Source organism: Dermochelys coriacea, chromosome 27 (assembly GCF_009764565.3).
Source record: "Dermochelys coriacea isolate rDerCor1 chromosome 27, rDerCor1.pri.v4, whole genome shotgun sequence".
Lineage (NCBI taxonomy): Eukaryota > Metazoa > Chordata > Testudines > Dermochelyidae > Dermochelys > Dermochelys coriacea.
This window is the reverse complement of record NC_050094.1, coordinates 13383991-13406276: the sequence shown is the minus strand read 5'-3', so window position 1 is coordinate 13406276 and position 22286 is coordinate 13383991. Positions and strand designations below refer to the sequence as shown.

Genomic DNA, 22286 nt, shown 5'->3' with positions numbered 1-22286 from the left:
GGAACCCCACAGGAGCCCACACGGGGTGGGGGGTGGGGGACGGAGGCTGCCTCCCCCCCCAGGCTGAGTGTCAGCTGGAGAGCAGGGGCAGTGCCCTTGGCAGGGTGGATGCGGGCTCTGAGGGGTGGGGCCAGGCAGGCAGAAGGAGTCAGGACTCCTGGGTTCCACTCTTCGCTTGGACGCTGGGGAGCAGCAGCAGCCAGGTCACGTGACCTCTGTGGACAGGTCATATGATCTCTCTATACCACAGTCGGTACCATGGACATTCCCTGGGGACAGGGCTCCCAGGTCCCCTGCCCCGGCTCACTACCGGCCCCACCGCCCCCGAAGGGAGGAATCCCCAGCTCCCTGGCTTGAGAGAACCAGAGTAACCCTCCCAGAGAGCTCCAAGCAAACTGAGGAGGAAACTGAGGCACAGAAGGAGGCAGTGACATGCCCTCAGTCACACAGGGGTCAGTGGCACAGCCAGGGATAGAGAGCCCAGCCCACTGCTCTAACCACTAGCCCACGCTGCCTGCCGCAAATAACCATCCCCAGGGCTGGCCCAGCTGAGAGCTGCAGGAGCTCAGGAGGGGGGCCCTCACGTGCCAGTGACAGCTACATTACCCCCCGCCCAACTTTCAGACCCAGCCGGGGGGGGGGGTCGTATCGGCGTGGCCCAGTTACCCGTAGGGACCACTGCAGTGCTGCCACCCGGGGGAGCAACGCAGAGCAGACCCAGGATGGGCGAGGTCAGGGCAGCCGTCATTTGTTGGCAATTCACCACGTGCCCTTCCATCCACCCCCACAGCAATGCCCGGCCCCTCCAGCCCCCGTAGGGACTCCACGCCCCTTGCCCACCATGCAGGACAAGCACACCATGGCCGGAGCACCGACGCCTGATCACACGCAGTGCTGGATCCACCCCCCCCCCGCCTTTCCCACACACGGCGCTGGATCCATCCCCCACAGGTCACACTTCCCCCACACCTCACACTGGCAGGTCACACAGACACCTCACACAGCACACCCAGGCTCTAGATGGGACGGGGTCAGGGAAAACTGGGGGGTAGGGAGGGCAGCACCCCAAATCGAGAGAGAGGCCTGATCTGCTTTGGGGTGCTGGGAGCTGGAGCTCCCCTGAACCAGAGAAAAGCCAGGAGAGCATGGATGCAGGGGGCAGACCCCTTGGAGAGGGACAGGCACCGGCATGGGGGGGTCCCCAGCCCGCCTGGAGAAGACACTCCCCTGCGGGGGTGGGGAACGTGGAAGTCACCCCGGCTGTACCAGCTGTTCAAAGTGTCTTTAGCAGCACTGGGTGCCAGTGGGTTCCCGTCCTGCCAGAGGGTTACAAGTTGGACAAATTTTCCCCTCGCAAATTGGGGCAAAAAGTCAGAAGTTCAGAACATTTTCATGTCCTGAAAAGTGATCCAGCTTGGGTCAATTAACACATTTTGTTTCCATTTTAGCCATTGTTAGGGGGTGTTTGAGAAACTACAATTAGCTCCCAGTGCTAAGCAGGAAACCAGAATTTTTCATTAAAAAAAAAAAAAGTCGAAATGGCTCTTTTCACAATTTCAAACACTTTTTCTCTCCCTGCAAGTAAGTTTTTAGCGTTAAACCCAATAATAAGTCGTGGGAACTGGCCCTTAACCAAGTGTTTGGTTTCCATGAACTGGCACTGCCCAGAGACAAACGTCCGGTGGAAGATTCTCGATCAGCCGCAGGAATCTGAGAAGGGGTCTCACCCGCCCCCATAGCCTCGCCCCCGGACAGGCCCCAGGGGGCAGGACTTGTGCCCCATTCTGACCCGTCCCTGACTAGAAATCAGGGGGCTCCTGGCCCCAAGGGACTGAGAGGTGTAGCCCTTCCTCCTCACGGCCCCCGGGCAACAGCACAAGCGGGATCGGGGAAAGTGTTGTGTCCCCCCCACACCATGCCTGGATCAACAGGTTAAGAGAGGCTCCGGAGTGTGGGCATGTTACTGGCTGCCAGTGCCAACGGGAGAACCCAGGAGCTGCCAGCCCCGCTCCGCCGGGCACCCCAGCTCCTCACCAGGCAGCCAGGATTCTGCCGCCACTTCTGAGGAGTGTGGGTCCAGCGCCCGGAGCAGCCCCGGGGCTGAGCCCCTGCAAGGGACCCTGTCGACCAGGCTACTCCACACCTATCCAATGCGGGGCAACCCGACTCCTTCCTCACGGGCTGCCAGAGACCAGGCACCGGGACAGACGGAGCCTCCTCCCCAGCAGGCTCTGAATCCGGTGCCCCCCTCCCATTCTGAAAGCCTGCCCCCCAGCCAGACACCGGCAGCTATTAGATGGTGCTAATTCGCTTCGCCCGGCACCCGCCCCACCACCAGCGGCCTCCAGCTGCCAACACAGGTAGCAGCCTCCACATCCCAGCCTCGGCTTCTCGGAGCAGGACAAGCAGAGCACATCCCATTCCTGCTAGCTACACCCACCCACCCACCCGGCACCAGGGAGCCCCCGCGCACCGGCCCAGGCCAGCCGAGATCAGGCCACCAGGGCAGAGCTGCCGGTGCCAGGGAGGTGACCACGCGACCCCTGGCCAACTCACCCTTCCAAACCTGCATCCTATTTCCTGCACCAGCAGGCGCCTGAAAATAAACCCCGTCGGCCCCAAGCTCCGGGGCGCAGCCAAGGCCCCCCCAGGGCCCAGCCTGGGCCTTTCACAACACCTGGGGGGGGGCAAAAGGGCAGGCCTCCCTCCACCCTCTGCACACAAACCTTTTGGAAGCTTTAAGCCAAAAAACCAACAAGCCGCCCAAGGAGCTTCCCACCCCCGTCGCTGACAAAGGCCCCGGAGGAGGGTCCTGTTGACTCCCTGATAAGAGCAAAAGGTCAAAGGGCCCCACAGACAATGACAAAAAGGGACTTTGTTCTCCGGAGATTGGGCCACGGGAGGCGAGGCGAGGCAGAGGGCGGGTGTTAGGAGACCAAGAGGGCAGGCAGCGCCCAGGGGCCGGGCACGGGGCAGATGGGCACTGGGGAGACGGGCGCTGGGCGACCAGGAGGGCAGGCTGGGCACGGTGGGTTTGGATGGACCGGGGCTGCCCTCCAGGCCCAGTGCTGGCCTTGGAAGGTTTTATTTAATGGGCCCAGTTCAGCTGGCAGCTAACAGCTCCATTGCCAGGGAGGGTCTCAGACATCACTTCAGCTTAGTGGTACAGGCCAACCCAGCTGGGGGGGGTCCCCCTATTCCTGCCCCTCATGGATCCTCCAGCTCAGGCTGCTGCCCTGACACTGGAAGACAAGAGAGTCCCCCGGGTGCACTTGCTCAGCACCTCGGGGCTCTGCCCCCCTGCATGGCCCGGGAAAGGGGGAGGCGACTGGCCCAGAAGAGGCCACCCGCCCCAGAAAGCCAGCATCCAAGGGGGTGTCACTTTGTTATGGAGGGTTAAAGTCCTGGAAAGCCGGCCCGCCAGGCAAGGACTTTCCCCCAGCATGGCACCGGCTGTTGTTTTCCATCCAGACCCAGCATCCCCGGGGAGCCAGGCAGGGCAGATCATTCTGCAGGGAGGGCCGCAGAACCCCCCCCCCCAGCGAAAACAATCTACAAAGAGCCCAGACACAGAGCAGGGCGGTGCATTCGCCCTGCGTCCAGCCCAGCGCCCCACAAAGGGGGGGGACTGTCTCTCCCAAAGGACGGGCCTCTCGCCCCACTAACCGGGCCGAAGGCTCCAACCTCAGCGGTGCTGCTGGCTCCAAAGGGCCTTGGACCGGACGCGGACGCACCAGGCCCAGAACCCCGGTCCCACCAAGGAAGCCAGCTCCCAGCCCCTCCACTCCCCACACACCTCTGTTCTGCCCCTGATCTCCCCGACCAGAGCTGCATGCCCCCCCGCCCCGCCCGAGGTGGGGTGCGCACGTCTCTGTGCCTGTATCTGTGTCTCTCGGTTTGTTTTTCTCTCCCGTTTTGCTCCGATCCCAGCTGGCCTGTTCGGAGCAGGCGCTAGCTGCTGCTTGGGGGAATGAGCCGATTTCTAACCACTCTGCCCGTCTGCATTTCAAACACCCCTCCCCGCAACACACCCTCCCCCCATTCCAAGCCTCCTCCTCGCCCTGCCTGGCGCTGGGAAAGAACCAACAGCCTTAAACTCACTGTTTTTCAACTGTGCCTTGACCCCATGTGCTCCAAAGGGGCCCAGGACGGTTCCTGGGGGCTGCATGGGGGCAGGGCGCGAGCAATGCATCCCTTGACATCCTGGCTGTCCCACACTGCTGTTCGCCTGCCGGGGGGGAATGTATGGCCCCTTGGCAGATCCGGTGGCCCCAGGCACAGTGAAGTTTTGGTCTCTACCCCCCCAGCCCCAGCAGCGGTGGAGACCTGATGTGCTTTGATCTCCCTGCTCCCTGGGTTGGTGTGAGCCGCTGGGTCCGATCCACACATCGAAGGGGCGGGGGGAGAAATGGGTTCAGCTCCCCAGCTGCCCTTCGGAAAACGGGGCACCCGGCCTCTTCATGCTAGGCCTGGGATGTGAACGGGTATCTGGGGGGGGGCTTTCCAGGAAACAATGACCCCTCCTGGGAGCTCCACGCTGCCTCCACACACGGCCCCCCCCCCGCCCCGCATACATAGCTCGGATAAAGCCACAGCAGACTATTTAGTTAATTGGATTTGGTCAGAGAGCTGATCAGGAGCAGTAAATGCCCCGCTCATCCCCCTCCACACCCCGGGCCAGGGAGCCACTTTTCAACCCCAGGCTCTTCCCAGAAAGCCCAGTGCAGCCGGGGATCCCCAGCACCCCAGCAGCCGCCTGCCCAGGGGAGGAAGGGCGGGAGGAGGCGGGAATTAACTAGGCCAAGGGTTGCTCATGGCGACGGCCGGGCATTAGCCCTCGCAGTAATCAGGAGGGATGTGCAGCGAGGAGCTGCAGAGGCCCGGCGAGGGGAAGCCCGTTCCCAGCCCAGCCCAGCCCTTGGATTACAGCCGGATTTTCAGGAGGCTGCTCCCAGCCAGGAGCCGAATCTAATTCCGGCCCCAACCCCAAAGGCCACACAATGCTCCCCTTGCACACCGCTGCCTCCAGTCAGTGCCCTGACACCCCCCCGCCCCCATGCAGAGCAGGGCAGCCCCTGGGGCCAGGAAACCAGGGGGGCTGGCAGGACCTTGGAGGCCTGGCAGAGATCAGGGCTCCCTGTGCCCAAGCACCGGATCGCTCTCCACACGCTCAGGGGATGATACCTACAGTGGCTGGAGCTGCTCCAGGGCTGGCTCCGGAGCGGGGGGCCGTACGGCGTGGGGGGGCCGATCCCTTTGTCCTGGAGCAAGCAGGCCCGAGTCTGGCTGTAAAAATCCATCATGAGGAAGGGGCTGGGGCTGGGGGTTAGCCCAGCGACGTCCACGCTCTCGTACATCTTCCCGGGGGCTCCTTCCCCTGGCCCAGAGCCGGGGTCAGGCGGGTCAAGGCCCTCAGCAGGCTGCAGTCCAGGCGCTCAGCTCCCGCGCAGGGGCCATGGGGGGCCCCGCTTCCGCTCGCCGCACTCGGAGACCCACACCTGGGCCCGGGCCCCGCAGCGTGCGACGGGGGCTCCCCAAATCCACGGCCAGGGGCGCTGGGGAACACCCCAGCCGGGGCTCGGGGCCCCTCCGACGTGGGCGCAGCGGCTAGTTCCCCGGCGAGGAGCCCATCGCCCCGTGCGCTCCCGGGGGCGCGGCAGCCTCCAGCCGGCCGCGGGCTGAGAACCGCGCGGGGCAGGAGGGGCGCGCCCGGCCCGGCCCGGCCCGGCCTCCAGGGGGCCCCTCCCGGGCTCGGCTCCGCGGCTCGGCCGCCCGCAGCGCGCTGCGCCCCCGGAGAGCCGGGCTGCGGCCGGCGCGTCTGCTCTGCGCACGGAGCCGCGGCTGAAAATCCCTCCTGCCACGCAGCGCCTCCCAGCGGCCTTAACCCCTTGGCTGCCTGCGCGGGGCCGCGGCCCGGCCCCGGGGCGCCCCTCGCCGGAAGGGCCTTTTCCGGCGCGGCAGCGCCCGTCTCATTTGCCTAATGGCATGCGGCTGAACTCCGGCTGAACCCGCCGCCGGCGCCTCACCGGCCCGTGACCCCCGCGGGCCCCGGCCCCAGACCCCGCCGCCCCCGGCAACGGCTCCCCCCGCGCACGGGCCCCGATCCTGCGCACGCCGCCGCCCCCGCTGCTGGCTGCGCGCTCACGGCACCCACCGCGGGGCCCCGAGTTTGCAAGCTCCTAATTACCGCCCCCCCCCGCCGGATTGCATCACGTCCCACAACGTAACACAACCACCTCGCTCCTCCCCCGCACGGGGCACAGCACCTCCCCTCCTGACTGTGTTTACCCTGCCCCCCCGTGCGGCAGGGCAGGGCTGCTGGCCTCAGTGGATCGAGGGGAAACTGAGGCACGCAGAGGCTAAGCCACATGGGGAGCCAGTGGAAAAGCTGGGAACCGGACCCAGACCTCCCCAAGCCCAGGCTAGCAGCCGAACCGCATCCTGGCTCCCCACCACCTGGATTCACGCCATCTCCCTCTCCTATTAATATGCGTGACACCCCCCACACACCCTCCCATTCGTATCTGCAGCTACCGAGGCTGAACTGCCAGGTGCCTGAGAGCCCCCAGCCCTGCACCCAGCGGCCCGAGAGCGGAGGCCAGCACCCAGCGCAGGATCGGGGGGTCACTATTCACATGGGGCACGGACCTGGCCCCGCTCAGCTTTTCGGTCTGGTTTGTATTAAGGTAGCACCGGGCGCCCCCGTCATGGCCAGGACGCCCCCGGTGCCGGGCTGCACAAACACCTGACAGACAGAAAGGGGCGGGGGAGGGAAACCTGACTTTGTAAGTGCCCAGCCCTGGGTCCCGTTCCAGTTCGTGCAGCGCCAGAGAGGGTGCGAGTGGCGGTGATGGACAGTCTAGCCCTGCTGCTGCTCCAGCCAGCTATAGCAATACAAGGTAGACAGCAAATTCCTTCGGGGGGAGAAATCTATAGAAATATACCCCTCCCTCACTGTATGATTTCCCCAGATTTTTGCAGTCCTTGACCCTGGCTGGCCCCCTGCCCCCTGTCCTAGTGCATGGCAGTGCTGGCTCACGGAGCACTGCCCCCTTCCAGGAGAGTCTCAGGGGCACAAGCCCCATCTTTGCAGAAGAGGAAACGAGACGGGGTATAACCCCGTTGCTCAGCCCTGTTCACACCGAGTACCACCATTACACCAACCGAACCCCCGGTGCTGCTCCCACCTCTCGGAGAGGTGGGTGAACTCCGCCGATGGGAGACGCTCTCCCCTCGGTTGGGGCTTTGCTGAGCCAAGCCCCCGTGCGGGCTGTAAGTGCAGAGCTGGCCTAGGCACGGGCCAGGGAAGAGACTTGATCCCCCCCCCAGGCCAGGCAATAAGGCCAAGACAGAGATGAGAACCTAGGAGTCCTGGCTCTGTCCACCCCTCCCCAATTGCACCCCGCACACATCGACTGGGGATACAGCAGCAATGCAGACTGCAAAGCCATTTGCAAGCTACAACCTGCCCTCTCCCCTCTTCTCCGTTTCCAAGCCAGGCCAGGCAGCGCGCACCTGGGTCTTGCTACCTTCTGCAGAAAGCAACAGCCTGGCGGGGGCACCCCCAGCCCACCTTGGCACGAGGTGCGACAGGCATTTCAGGTCCTTGCCCAGCCCAGGCTGAACCCCCTTGCCCGAGCCAGCTGTCCTTGCCTCGCGGAGCAGTTCACAGGGGGCAACCGCTGGGAGGGGATGGAGAATCCTGCTCCAGGGCCCAGGGAAGATGCAGGCTCCTTAAACCACAAGTTTGAATCCTGCCAAGCTCCGCTCAGCTGCCCCATGCAGTGGCATGGCAAGCGAGCGCCACCCAGTGACTTGTGCCGCCCAGCAAGTCTTGAAACAGCACGGAGACTTCACCTTTCTTCCCAGCACAGGGCACTCCCACCGAGATCAAGGCCCCTTCCTCAAAGAGCTTCCATTGAAAGAGACAAAGGGCAGGAGGGGAAACTGAGTCACAGAGGGGCAGGGACTTGGCTAGGGCCAGCGGCAGAGCCCAGAACTCCTGGGTCCCTGGCTAGCGCCTGACACAGTGCTCACCCCAGCTGCCTCGTCTCCCTGGACTTGGAGGATCGTGTCATAGGAAAGGTCTCGCCCGAAGAAGACCAGCTGCTCACTCCACACCGGAACTGGAGCTGGGGGTGGGGGGGGTGGGGAAGCTGCGGGATCTTGCCCCCTTCCCCACAGTGCCCCAGGCAGCCCCCACCCCATCCCTGGGCCAGCTGGGCCTTCAGAACTGGTCCGGGGCCAGACGTCCCAGACAGCAGAGCAGAGCGACACCCAATCCCCCTCTTTGCTCCCCGCCCTCTGGGAGGGATCCGGTAGGACGCCAGGCCCACCAAGCTGTGGGGGCGTCCACAGGACGGCACCACCCGCTGGTCAGTTTAGTCGGGATTTCCCCACCCAGGCAGGCGCTGCCACTCCAGCAGCCGCACCACTGCTGGGGCTGATGTGCGGGCGGCAGGATCGGCCCCGTCAGTCCCCCATGGCGAGGCATCCCAGCCGAGTCCCCCCCTCAGAAATCTCCCTCCTCCGGGGTGGGGTGGGGGCTCACAGTGGATTTCAGTGGTGCCAGTGTCTCGCCCGGTCTGTTTGGAGACCCCGGGGCTTTGTCACGGGCGCTGGGTGCTTCGCTGGACTTGCGAGCTGCAAGAAAGCATTTTTATAACCCCTCCCCCTCAGCCCTAAAAGCTGCGATCACGTTGCCATGGGGCGCAATAAAAACCCACCCCCATCTCCTTCCGAGGAGCAGGGGGCCTGCGGGGAATTCAGCTGAGATATACAACCTGACAAGGGCCTTTATGGCGGGCGTGTGGCGGGGGGTGCGCAGGGGGGGTAACTCCCAGTTTCTTTCCACCCACTCCCCTTAAGGAAACAATGCAACTCCCCCAGGGTGACCCAGGCCGGGGTGGGAAGTAGGATGGGTGTAAAGCACTCCCCAAAAAGGTCAGAGAGGCACAACCTGACTTCAGTGCCAGCCTCCACATCACTGCCAGGCCCCCCGGGGTCCCTGCCCCCCCCCCCAACGCCTCCTGGTTAGTTTCGACCTCCCAAAGCAACCTGATGAATCCTGGGTTTTTAGCAGCTGTGATGGGCCCATCGGCCTCCTGCAGGCTCCACTCAGCTGAGTGAAAGAAACCAGGTCCCCTTCCTCTCTGATCTCTTGGCCTTATCTGCATGTGACAGGGCTGGGCTCCCATGCATCCCCCCCCCCCCGCCCCCCGCCGGCCCAACTCCCGCTCCCTTCCCCGCTGGCCTAAAAAGTGAACAGTTGGGCTGAGCAGGCTTGTCTGAAATCTGCCCCCGAAAAACCTGGAGGCATGTGTGTGCCTGAGAGAGAGCAAGGCATCAGCAGCGCCTGTTTAAATAATAATAGAAAGTCAAAGGTTTTGCTTAGCCAGCAGGTTTCTGAACAAAAGCCCAGCACTCTTCCAACTTCCTGCAGCGAACATGACAAATGTCTGCTTTGACTCATTTACTGGGGCTGGAAGGAAAGCTGGCTTCAAACACACCGGGAAAGAACCAAACAGGCCAGCCTGCGGTAGGAATGCTTCACCTTGGGGGGAGACAGACCCCCGTCCCCCCCCCAATCTCTCCTCCTCGCACGCATGCGCTCAGCCGCTGCCCACTTCAGTCCCTGGGTTCTGGAGTCCTTCCCCCCTCCCCCGACAACAGGAAAAACAAGTTAAAATCCTGTTAAAGATTTCACCGCGAAAGCCAAACTCAATTGGGCAACTGGGAGCAACCGGCCAGCCAGGCCCAAGCGCACTCCTCATTTGCTGGCACACAGAGCTGGCCCGCCCTGGGTGAGCCTGGTACAGGGCCAGAGGCTGACCAGCCTACGGCAGAGCAAAGCCCCGCGGGGGCCTGGCCCCTCGCACCCAGGGCTTGCAAAGGCCCTTTGGGATGCTCCCTAGTGCATACAACCCTCGAGCGCTTTTGCTTTTAAAAATCCCCTCAATCATTTCCGGCCCCCTGGAAGCCCCACTGTGCTCCAGGAGGCGGCTCGGACACCCGGCTGCAGGGGCACTGGCAGGTTTGGGGGGTGGTTTTTTTGGATTATTCCTGGGGCAGGCGCTCGGCCCTTTGCCAGGCGCCTGGAGCTGGCACTCTCCCGACGCATCGCTCGGGAAAATCTTGGGCCCCTTGTTTATTCTGTCACCAGCCTCCTCCCCCGAGGTCCGACAGCGTGCCAAGCAGGCTCAGACGGTGCCACCCTCACGGACCCCGGCCTGCTGCTTGCGCCAATGCTCCAGTTGCAGCTGCCAAGCCCCGTCGAGGAGGAAGGGGCTGCTCGGCCCGAGCACAGGGGCAGAATTGGGCACCAAGGTTTCTGGCTGGGAGAAGCATCAATCTGGGTTACGCAGCACCCCCCTTCCTCCCCGCCACAGAATCCCGGAGCCCTGACTTGTGGAGCCAGACCCAGAAGGGCTGCTAGAAACCTGCCTTGTGGCAACAAATTGAGCAGTCACGGCTCAGAAAACAACCCGCAGGCCCGCCCTGTTCTCACCATAACCACACTGAGCCAGGCCAGCCACAGAGCCTAGTGCAGGGCAGGGCTGACTTCTTAATCACTCCTCACAGGCAGCCCTGCTCCCGAGCAAAGGACCCTGGAATTAGCTGGGCTTCCCTCACCACCCCACGGCTGCAGACAAGGGAAACCTGCTAACTGCTGGGAACGACGCAAACCCACAGGCTCCAAACAGAGCCACCCCAAACATGCAATTTGCTAATCACACACCAGTGCAACGGTGCAAAACCTGCTCGCAGGCGCCGTGCAAATGCCTCTAAAGCAAAGGGCCATGTCCCAGCTGCTCGCTGCTCTACCCTGCATCAGTCAGGAGAGCTGCCGGTCAGAGTACGGCAGTCCCAGCAGGCCACAGAAACCGTCGGAGGAACTGGGCATTTTCCATAAAGCACTTAACACGGAGCAGGAGAATGTACTCCCCTGGCCGGCTGGCTGCACACTTGTGCACATGCGCACACTCATTCACACACACACATGCATGCACATAAACGTCTCTTCCCAAAATAAAACCACTTGCCCCCCAGTGTTTAATCTGGAACCTGACCCTGGACGTGTGGAACATGGTGAGAAAACATTTCTCTGGTTCTCACCAGGCTGTTAGTCATGCAAAGTCCCTGTTGCAAAGGCAGGCTGAGCAGAAGAGGGTTGGGCTGGGGAAGAAGAGAAGAGAAAGAAAACAAGCAGAGAAGGGAAGAGTGGAAGAACCCCCAGCCCCCGTCTCTGGACTCCTCTGAGGCCAGTCGTGCCCTGGGGCATGCAGGAAAGCTGGGATCTTGCAGATAAGCCCCTAAAGATGCACCTTCCTTAAGGCCCCGCTGCAGAGCCTGGTTCAGCATCGGCCCAAAGTACTCTGCCCCCAACTGCAGAGCCTATCGACTGGGTCAGGGCGTCTCCAGCCTGGCGCGTGGGGGCAGAACACGGCCCCGGCCAAACCCAGGGCACAGGCTGCCCCCTCCCCTGCCACCAGCTGCCACTTCGAAAACGGTACCCGCTGTCTAGTCTCTCATCACAACGCATGCGATTGGCTGCCTAAAGTGAGGTGAGGGCGTTTCCATTCCCTGATTGGATGGCAAGGAGGGGGACTCAGCCTCATTTGCATATACATGGGGTCGGCCTCAAGAACTTTTTCTGACCGAAAATTCTTGAAGAAAACCTGGACGGGAAAGTTCCCGCTCTGCCGTTTGCCAGCGCCTGGCGCAAACAGTCAGCTACTTACAGCCAAAGAATTACCCGTGGTCCGAACCACCACAACCACCTCGGCCAGTGACCCAGGGCAGAGATTTTCTTCCAATTTCGGTTCAAAACATTTTTGAAACTTTTACTTTTCCCCCTGATTTGGGACAGAAAATCCTTCGATATACTGAAAATTTTGGCAGGCCGGGGAAAATTGCTCCACGTGTGAGCTCACTCGGGCTGGAGGCTGCCAGGGCATTGCCCGCTGCTGTGCCCAGTACCACAGGCAGTTGCTACCCAGGGCCAGAGTCCCAAGCACCGAGTCCCCACATGCAGCCCTGAGGGTCAGCACCTGCCAGGCCAAGGGTGTTGGAGAACAGAGGAGCGGAGACCGTGGGATCACTCTGGGCCCAGTGAGGCAGCCCGGGGCAATCATTAAGCAGAGCCCGTGGGCTTTTTATTCGTAACGTGACGGGATCAGAGCCCTAGATCGGTGCTTTCCCACTGCCCCTTTCCAGCCCCACGGCATGAACGTGCACTGCCCAACGAGCAGCTATTGAAGCGGGTGCCCCACTCCCCAGTGACCGGCCCTCAAAGGCAGGCAGACGGTTTTCCTACAGACCGGGCCAGGCCAGGTGGGGTCTTGTGACCATTTGCACCGGCAGAGGTCCCCCCCGCCCCCACTTAGCTATAACGAGCACCAGGAGACAAGATCCCCCTCCCCAGTAGCACCCGCTGTTCTGAACAAGGGCCCCCAAAGCCCACTCCTGCAGCCTTTGGCTCCTGCGAGCGGACCCCAGCGGGGCTGGTGCCAAAGCCACCTGAGCAACCAGAGGGGATCCCCAGAGAGAAGGGGACACCCAACACAGCCCAGGAAAGGCAGGCATTCCAGAGCGGAGCAGGTCACCAGAGTGTAACATCCAGCTGGTCCCCACCTCTGATCACCCCGAATTCCCCAGGGGAGTCTGCGACTTTCACTGTAAGAGACTCCCCTGCCCCCAATACTATCTAACCCAGGGAACCGGACAGCCAGAACACCCTGCCCTTCCCTCGCTGTGGGCAGGGCCATTGTCCTGCGCTATTCACCTCCATCCTTCCCTCGCTCAGCTTTTGTTTCCCTCTGCAGCTCCCCCACCCCCCAAAGGGGATCATTTATCCAGCTGGGCAGGCCTTTTGAGAGGCACATTCCAGGCTTTCCCCAAACCCGCCCATGACAGGATGATGGAGAAGCAGCCTCGTTAATGGGCTTTCCCATCCGCTGGCGGTGCAGCGGGGTGCTCGTAATCTCCCTGCCCCAGCAAAAGGGGTGTGCGGAGGAGAAAGGACAGCCCATGGGAGTCCTGGCAGGCGTGGCCCAGTTCTCCCTGGCCCTGCGATGATTATTAACCAGGGTAGTTCCGGTGGCACGGGGACACCAGGGAGGCTCAGGTCCTGCTGCACAGAGTTGGCCAGCTGGGCACAGGTAACCAGCAACGAGGACGGCGCAGACCTTGGGGGCACACTGCTGGCGTTCCCCACGCTGGCTGTGCCCAGCTCGGCTGTTGGACAAACCCGGAAGTGCCCGGGCGAGTGGCCAGCTGCAAGCTGAGCTCCGGGAGTCCTGGGCTGGGCTGGTCTTTACATGGTGCCAGCAGGGCCGGGCTCGGAGATCAGCTTTGGGCTTTCCCATCCGCCGGGCTCGGAGATCAGCTTGCCCACCACATCCAGACTAACTCGCGCAGAGGTGCCGGCCTGGCAGGTCAGCACCGGGGCAGTCCCCATGGTGACACAGGCCTGGGCTGTGCCCTCGGGGAAGGGACCCGATGGCTGATGGGGCCGCGCCCCCCCAACCATCACCATCATTCCTGCCGCTCTGGGGCCCCACCCCCAGCCCACCCCACACTAGCTACAATAGGACGGGGGGAGATTTCAGACACAGCAGCTGCATGGTACCTCCCCCCCCCACACACTGCGTGAGGCTGGGCTCGGGTAATTTAAATAAAATGCTAAACAAACACACAGGGCTCCCCAGGCCTAATTTATGGGGCTCCCAACACCCCCTCAAAGACACAAACATCTGAACCCAAAGGTGACACCCTCCCCCCACCGCTTCCCAAAATCACTACATTAGCAGGAATCCCCATAGTCACAGCCACGGCATGTGGGGAAGGGAAACTGAGGCACAGAGCCGGGGGAAATAATTGGCCCACAGTCATCCAGCAGGTCAGTGGCAGAGCTGGGAACAGAACCCAGGTGTCCTGGTGCCCTGGCCAACGCCTTGCCCTCTAGACCAGGCTGCCCCATGCACTGGGGCATGGCCCAGGGTCCAGCCCCAAAGCACAATCACAGCCCCGCCAGTGAGGGGACATGGAGGGACGGGGCTGGGGCTTCCAGCTGGGCCCTGTCCAGGGGCTAGCCCAGTCCCCCACGGGGTGCCCAGCGCTCCTGGGATGAGCAGAGGGACTCAGCCAAGGACGGAGCCATCTCGAGGCAGCCCCCCACCCGACAACAAGGAGGGGAGAGGGGCAACGACCTGAACCCGCACTTTAAATAGAGGGGAAATGTCAAGTGATTTTGCTAAGAGCCATGTAATGATGGGGGGTGTCATTTGTGGAGGGACTACAGAACCCAGCATGCAGCGCTCCCACCCCCACTGCATCCTGGCCCAGTGCACGCTGGGAGATTTAGTCTCTGCAGCCAGCCATGCCCGTGGCTTTGCGGGAGCACTGGTGGACGTGGTGCCATAAGGAGTCCACTATGCCCCCGCCCCGGAGTTGGCAGGGCCCCCGTGCCCGGGGCCCCGCATGGGGCAGCAGCACTGGGCACAGAGAACTGCTGGCATCCAGGATGTGGGCAATGGAGGGGCTGCCCCCTAAGCTAGAGAGGCTGGGGATAACCCCAGTGCCTGGAGCCCCCCCAGTGGGCATTTAAACCTGCCCCCACAACACACACCCCACGGCTGCCGCAGCGAAGTCTGACCAACAGGCTGGCACCATGAAGCCAGTGGATGTGAGTGGGGCCTGGGACCACAACAGCTCCTCGAACCAGGGCCCGAGCTCCTCCCAAGGACCAGGCTGCCCCAGACCGAGGGTGGGAGGGGATGGGGCTACAGAGGTGAGTGCCCCACCACCCACAGCACACAAATTGGGCAGGACTCCCCATGCTCCCCCGCTACCAGGGCCAAGGTTTTGGCTCGAACGCTGCTGAATGTGGCAGACCCAGGCCAGCACTGGAGCCAGTGGGGGTGATGGGGGCTGGTGCAGAGAGGGCAAGGCTGGCTGGGATCACCGAGCAGTTAGAGGGCTTCAGCTCCCGCCCCCCCCCAGGCAGGAGCGTGGGGGGCACATGAGCCACCAGCCCAGACAAAGGTCAGGGAACATTTCTAGGCGGCTGTCGGCTCGCATTAAGGAGAGGAGACCCCCCCACAACCCCCCCACCAGGGCACGGGATTGGGGGCCAGCGGAGGTCATGCCCCAGCCTGCCACCCTCCATGGGGCCTCAGACACATCACCTCCCTGCCTGGTGCCTCAGTTTCCCTGCCAGGGAGCTGTAAATGTCCCATCCCCCGCCAGGCAGGGCAAGGTGCTCGCACCCTCACCCAGGACATCCAGGTGGCCGCAGGCCAGCTTTGCCCCCACCCAGCGCCCGTGCTGACGGCCCCACCCCTTCCCTTCCCAAAAACCCACAATGCCGCAAGCTCTTGTGGCAACCGGATTGGGGGGGAAGGTGGGGGAAGATACTCCCTCTGGGGCAGGCAGCAATGAGCCCCAGGCCCAGAATCTCGGGGAAGGTGGCTCTTGGCTGGGCACTGCTGGGGTGGGGGTCCCCCCAGCTCTGGCCAACACAGGCTTTGTTCCCCTTTTCTGAGGGCCCTTACGAAACTGCACAAACCAGGTCACAGGAACCTGCCAACACCCTGGCCTGGGAGCGGTCTGGGCAGGAGGTTCCCAGTGCAGCAGCGGGGCCCGGGCGGGAGATGCTGGGGGCCTCTGACACTCGCGGGGGCCCCACCCCGCCCCGCCCCCTGCAGCCCCTGCCAAGTCCCCATGCCTCCTACAACATGACACCCCCTTCCTGCCCCCCTCACCACAGCCCCCCCGGATTTTCCTGAGCTGGGCAGGCCCCGCTGGAGCCTATCCTCAGAGCCCTGGGGCAACCGGCACGAAGGTCTCACAGGCTGGAGGGCTCAGCTCGACTATCCCCTCTGCCAGGGGGCTGGTCACAGCCACCAGGACCACGGGCTCCAGCCCACCAAGGGGCAGGGACCCAGGGAGCTGGCAGGACACGGACCCCCTGGCCCTCCTTCACAGCCAGAGCAGGGGCGGGGACCAGGACTCCTGGGTTCTACTTCTAGTTCTGCCACCTACTGCCTGTGTCATCTTGGGTAAGTCCCTGCCCCTCTCTGTGCCTCAGTTTCCCCCCCCCAGGGGTAGAGGGAGTGCCAGGTGGGGCAGTGGCTCTGGGAGTTGTGGCAGGCCCCCAGGGACAGAAACTGGGCTGGATTTCTGCACCTTTCCCACCCAGCCAGAGACAGAGCTGCGCAATTTGTGGCAGGGGTCAGCCCGGGTTCCCTGGAGGCAGGCGGGGCAGGGAATGGCTAGCCATGGGGGGGGGGTTGTTTACAAGCCACTGCTGTCAGCCTCCCCTCCCCCAGTCCAGGCCAGCATACAGCCAGGGGGCCCAGCATACTGCCTGGGGCACTGGTGGGAGGCAGCGGGAAGCGATACGGCTGGAATCCTGACACGATGTGGGGGCCGCGGCACCCAGCACAAAGGGCACCCCCCCATCAGCCTGGGCAGAGGGGTCAGAGCTGGGGGCTTTGATCTGAGCTGTGCCCAGCCGGGCCAGCTCGGGCTGGTGCCAAGTTCCTGGGACGGGAGGGGCTCGGGGGTCCCAGCTCCAGGCTGGCTGTCACCCGCCCAAGGACAGAACAAACCCAGAGGCCTCCAAGCCAGCTGCAGCTTCAGCACAGCTGGGCCACGGGGGAACGACCACGCACCCACCCGGAGCAGGAACACAGGATGTGCTGGGTCATGTTAGGGCTTATATGGGGGGGGAGGGACACATGACAGAGGGACGGCTGCTTAACCCCCCGCACCTCCCTGCACTGGGGGACAGCAGCAGCTGGGCCACATGAGGCTGGCACAGTACCCCAGACTGCCCAGCTGTGGGCATGAGAGAGAGGGTTTGGGCCCAGGAATGGGAGGCCAGAGTCCTGGGTTCCCGCCCCCTGGAGAGTGCCACACATGGGCAGCGTGTACTCCACCTACAAAATAGCGTAGGTCCTACCTAAACGAGGATCCTCCCTCCACACCAAACTTCCTTGGCAACCAAGTGTTTCGTCACCTACAGACAGGCGCTGCCCAGACCCAGCCTGGAACAGGGGCCCTCCATGGCGGCTGGCGCTGCCCAGACATTGTGAGTCATCCCCTGACCCGAAGAGCTCACAGTGTAAATATACAAAGGATTGGAGGGGAAACCAAGGTATGGAGTGTGAAAGGGACTTGGCCAAGGCCACAGGGCAGGTAGTGGCAGAGCCAGGGACAGAACCCAGGAGTCCTGACTCCCAGCCCCCGGCAAAGCCACAAGAGACACCCACAGGAAAGGGGCTTCAGCCCTGCACCCCATAATCGCCCACCCGAATGTGGGGTGACACGGAGGCAGCTGGCATCGCCGATGGAGTTGCCCACCCCGGTGCCATGGTTCGGTGCCAAGCCTGCACTGCCCATGGCCCCACCCACAGCCCCAGGTGGTCTGTTTAAAGCGACTGCATGAAATATTCAGCCATCACTTTCAGCGGCACATTAATGGTGCAGGGTCTGTGGGTGGGGTGGGGGAAAATGGGGCCACGGGTGATACATTCAGAGAGCTTCCCTGCCCCGTGGGCACTGCCAACCAGGAGAGCCCGAGAGCCCCACATCTGGCCAGAGCCCCTGCCTCTGGAGGAGCCCAAGCAAATAGCCCCCCTCACCCCCAGCACCTTCCAACGGCTCCTGCGCCCACAAACTAATGCCCCAGCTCATGGGGACGAGCCCCAGCCCCGCAGCACAGGGAGATGTCTGGGCGCACGCGATGAGCCCCAGGCGCCAGAGCAGGGGCCCCCACGGGAGCTCTCCGCACCCTGCACCCCGAGGCTCTGCATTCAGAGCCCACAAAGCTCCCACAAGCGGGCTGGGCACTGGCCCGGGAGCGAGAGGAGGCAGCCGCACTCGAATTTGGACACAAGCCCCCGCCCCGGTCCCAGGCTCCCCCGTCCCCCCCGCGGCGGGTGTTTGTGATTATCCGGGGCCGGGTGATGAACGAGCCTGTCAGGGTAAATCGCAGCCGCAGCCGAGAGGCCGATTCGATTTGTCACTTTCCATGAGCCGCAGCTCGGGGGCCAGGAGCCGCCGCGAGGGGCGAGGGGCTGAACAAAGGGCCCATTAATAACCCGGCCAGGCCCGGGGCACCGGAATTTTGCCTCCATCCCCCACCCCGCCGAGCCACTTGGTCGACCCTCCCCCGCAGAATGGGGGGAGGGGGCGTCTTTCGTTGTAGTTTGCTTTTAAATTGCATGAGGGGCCGTGGTAGAATCTGCCCCGATGGTGGAGAGACCTGGGTTCAAAGCCGGGCCCCAGAGCAGAATGGGGGTGAGGGACCCCAGCCCAGGGGGAGGGGCACCTCCAGGGAAACAGCAGGGGTGTGAAAGAGGGAAGGGTCCTGTGGATCAGGAGTGAGGGGCACCGGCAGAGCTATGGGGGGGGAGCCCGTGCTGGGCTAGCAGGGGCTACGGGTCAGGAGCGAGGGCCTCCGGCAGAGCTGGGGGGCGGAGGAAATAGGTCAGCTGATGGCTGAATCCCACTGGAGCAGGGTCCGTCCAGCCTGTTCAGGCAAGGGAGCCACACGCTATGCCCAGCAACCTCCTCCCCCAGGAGTGGGGGACAGTTTGCAGCCTGAGGAGGAACTTCAAACTGGGGAGTGGGGACCCCCCTCCATGCCCCCATCCCATGCCAAACACTGATCGGGAAATTAAACTGGGACCAGGCGGCAGGTCCCCGGGGAGAGCGAATGCTGCTGCAGCTCCAGGCCCACAGCAGGTCTCCGCAGACCCCCCCCCTTCCCCAGGGGGCTCTAGCAGTGACTAAGCCGGGGGACTGAGGTCTGAAACCCCAGGATCTGGCCCCCCCAGAAAAGTGGGGCGGGGGTGACAGAGACAGCAGGCCGTCCTTGCAACTGCTCACGACCGATGGATGGGGAAACCAAGGCAGAGATCTCCCATTCCATGGCAGAGTGGGACCTGGCTGGGGTGGAGGAGTGCAGCCAGGAAGGGGACCTGTCAGACATCTGCCCCCTCCCCGCCCCCCATCAGCCACCAGCACCCCCCTCCTTCCCAGCTGGGCGTGACAGGCTCACGGCAGGGCCACGCTAATTGAAGCAAGATTCCCCCTAAGCAGAGCCAGCTGGGCGGCTGACGGGTGCGGGGCATAAACACAGCAATTATCGACTCTCCGGGAGCAGCTCCAATTAACACCCCGCCCTGGCCACAGGCAGGGAGCACCCACCAACCTCAGCATAGCTCTCTGCCTCCCCACCCAAGAGGGGTTCCCAGCCATGCTGCACCCCCCGGGGCCAGTGTCGAGGGCCCCAGCCAGACTCCAGCCACCCAGGGCCTTGTCCAGGCTTCAGCATGGCCCTGCAGGCTGCCCATGCCAGGTGAGCCCATGCCCGGCCCGGCGGCTTCTTGGCCCAGCCTCCAGGAGGAATAAGCCGCAGCAACCACCCTGCGGCTGCCCTTTGCCCCAGGGCAGTTCCCAATCTCCTGCAGACAGCCCAGGGGGCACCCCATAGCACAGGGCTGGGGGCCTGGAGGTCTGCAGGGTACTCGATCGGCACGAAGTACCAGCTGCTCTGGCAGGGAAAACGCTCTGGCCAAGAGATGGGGTCAATATCGGGGATGGGGTAGGGGGGCAGATCCCCCCAAGCCAGCCAATGGCTCTGTACCCCTCCCCTCCCCCCCCAGGGGAGCCCCCCAGGTCCCGGCACCACGGACAGGCCATGAGAGCATGAGCCACTGGGGGCTGCCCAGGGCGTGGATCCTCCCCAGCCCCCTTGTCTGGGCCCTGGGGCTGAGCTCAGAGTGCAACCGGCATGGAGGCTGGGTGCGGTGGCCCCCCGGGCAGGACAGCACTCAAGGTTTGTTCACCCTTCGGTTCCTGCCACGAGGCTCTTCATCAACCCTCTCCAGGCGGGCATGGCCCGGATCCGGATCACGAGGCACCGACATGCCAAAGGGCCCCAGTGCCATCGCCTCCTGCCCCCAGGCCGCCGAATCACCAGGCCGAATCACCACGGCACCACTGCCCGGGCAGGGACCAACCGATCTAACTCAGTATCCCCGCCCCACGGAGCCGACCCAGCCCTCCTCCCTTCCCCTCCCCACCCCACAGAGCCGACCCAGGCTAATGCCAGCCCCAGGACAGTGACCCCCCCACCCTGAGCTGGGCTTACCGATGGGTCCAGGGCCTGTGGGAGAGGGGAGGGGTGCTGCCTTACAGATGGTGGGGGTGGGGTCTGTGCAGCCAGACACTCCCCCAGCCAGAGGTGCCGAGCCCCTAACTCCAGATGCCGGGCGTGGCCCAGCAGGCACGGGCTCCTTGCCTGACCAGCTGCGAGTCTCAGCCCCCCAACTCTGCTCCCCAAGGAACTGAGGCAGGGTCTGTCTCTGGCCAGGCATTGCCGCAGAACCGTAGCTGGCTCGAACTGGCAGCCCAGCCCAGACACTCGCCTGCCCCAGCTGCTGGCAGAGCCACGCCAGGATCCCCCTTATTTCCCACCTCATTCCAAAGAGCAGCCTGGCATGCTGACCCCCAGCACCAGCTGCAGCGTCAACGTTCCAGGGTCCTTGCACGGGGGGGGCAGCGCACTTCAGAGCTCCGTGCCCTGAAAGCAGCCCCCCATGGGGTGCCCAGGGCCAGCGCCCCACAGGCTCTGCAGCACCCGCCAGCGGGGCGCACCGGGGGACCCCGCAAGGCGCAGGTGGACACAGCCTGGCTGCAGGACGGGCCCTGTGCTCCCACCCCGAGCTCCTCCCCAGACACAGCAGCTGGGCCCAAGCACCACCCAGCCAATCAGCAGCTGGGGCCCCAGGCCCTGGCTTTGCTGCTCTGAGCCCCAGTTGGCCAGCAGGGATCTGACATCACAGCTAGGGGGTGCTGAAGGGTCCCTTTAACCCTTTAAGCACTGGAAAGGAGTTAGGGAGGGCGAGGCCCTGGCCCAGCCAGTCCGTGGGTGCCCCAGTCAAGGTCCTGTGGGCAGGTGCAGGAGGGGCCAGGACAAGGGGGCAGAGCCCCTTTAGGGAGGGGAAATCATCGTGTTCAGCACCAGGAAGTGCTGCCTGGCTGGGGACATGCCTGTTTATAGCTAACCCCCCCCCTTCCCATCCCAGCACATTCTTCCCCCCTGCGCCACCAGAGCCCCCCACCCCACCCTGAGACTCCCCCTGGCCTTCAGCCCAGCCTCACAAACCAGCGCCCCCTCATTGGCAAATGGGGGAAACTGAGGCACAGAGCGGCGCAGGAACTCGCCCTAGACACATGGCATGTGGCCAGCAGAACCTGGACTCCTGGCTCCCAGTCCCCCTGCTCTAACCCTCTAGACCCCACTCCCCTCTCAGAGCTGGGAACAGAAGCCGGGAGTCCTGGCTCCCAGTCCACCTGCTCACAGACAACATCGCTCTGCCAGTGCCCCAAAATGCGTGTCATGGCAGCTGTGCCCGGCATTCCCCGGGGCGACAGAGGGCACGACCGGTGCGGTACTTACTGCTGGTGAGGGGGTGCTGTATCCACTCACAGGCAGCTGGTGCTGCATGCCCGCCAGTGCGCCTGGTGGCGAGAGGCCCCCAATCATGTGTGTGAAGAAGAAGGCGTAGTGGGGCACTGGGGTACCCATTGAGGTGCCCGCCCCCCGGCGCGGGGCAGGAACTGCTGTTGCTGGCCATGGCGTGGATGCACAGTCCTGGCAGAGTCACATGTGGGCAGCTTGCAGCACCACGGGCAGCTCCAGGGGCCGCCCCGGAAACGGGGCCTCGCTGCCTCCCCGGGACGCAGCGCTCTGTGCGGCTAGGCCGGTGCCCCACCGGGGCCCAGGTGCCACGGCAGGCCTCCCCACCCCTTCCACGAGGCCTCTGGGGCTGCAGGCAGGTTCTGGGCACGGGCGGCAGGGGTCCACGCCACGTGTGCGGGCGTCCGCTCGGCGGCTTCTGACCCACGTCAGCGCTGCGGCTGCAAGGGAAGCAGAGACAACGGGGGCTGGTTAGCGAGTAGGCAAGGGCAGGGGCTGAGGTGCTGGCAGGAACCCATCCCGATACATGGCCGAAGGACACCTGGGTTCCAGCCCCGCTCCAGGCAAACCCCTCCCCCTTCTCTGTGCCTCAGTTTCCCTGCTGCAGACACAGACACGAAGCACCATGTGAATGAAAATTATCAGTATCCCAAGACAGAGATCACAGGTGCCCCAGGCCTGGCCCGGGCGAAGGAACAGGGATACCAGGGGGAGGGATCTGGGGTGACAAAACAGGAGTGCTGGAGCCAGGAGGGCTCCCGGGCAATGGACCGGGGCGCAGGGGAGTAAG

At 63.8% G+C, this 22286-nt stretch overlaps 1 protein-coding gene across 3 annotated transcripts in view; it reads right to left on the bottom strand.

The window, feature by feature from the left end:
* RARA (retinoic acid receptor alpha) overlaps nucleotides 1-22286 on the bottom strand; it is a 68576-nt gene that overhangs the window by 21691 nt on the left and 24599 nt on the right. For 2 of the 3 annotated variants that reach the window (XM_038385558.2, XM_043503334.1), the window contains exon 2: nucleotides 21476-21936. In XM_038385558.2, the coding sequence (XP_038241486.1) occupies nucleotides 21476-21653 (178 nt within the window). In that variant the 5' untranslated portion in view covers nucleotides 21654-21936. Of the gene's footprint in view, nucleotides 1-5188; nucleotides 5983-21475; nucleotides 21937-22286 lie in introns of those variants that run through there. The other variant, XM_038385559.2, reaches the window with a different exon arrangement.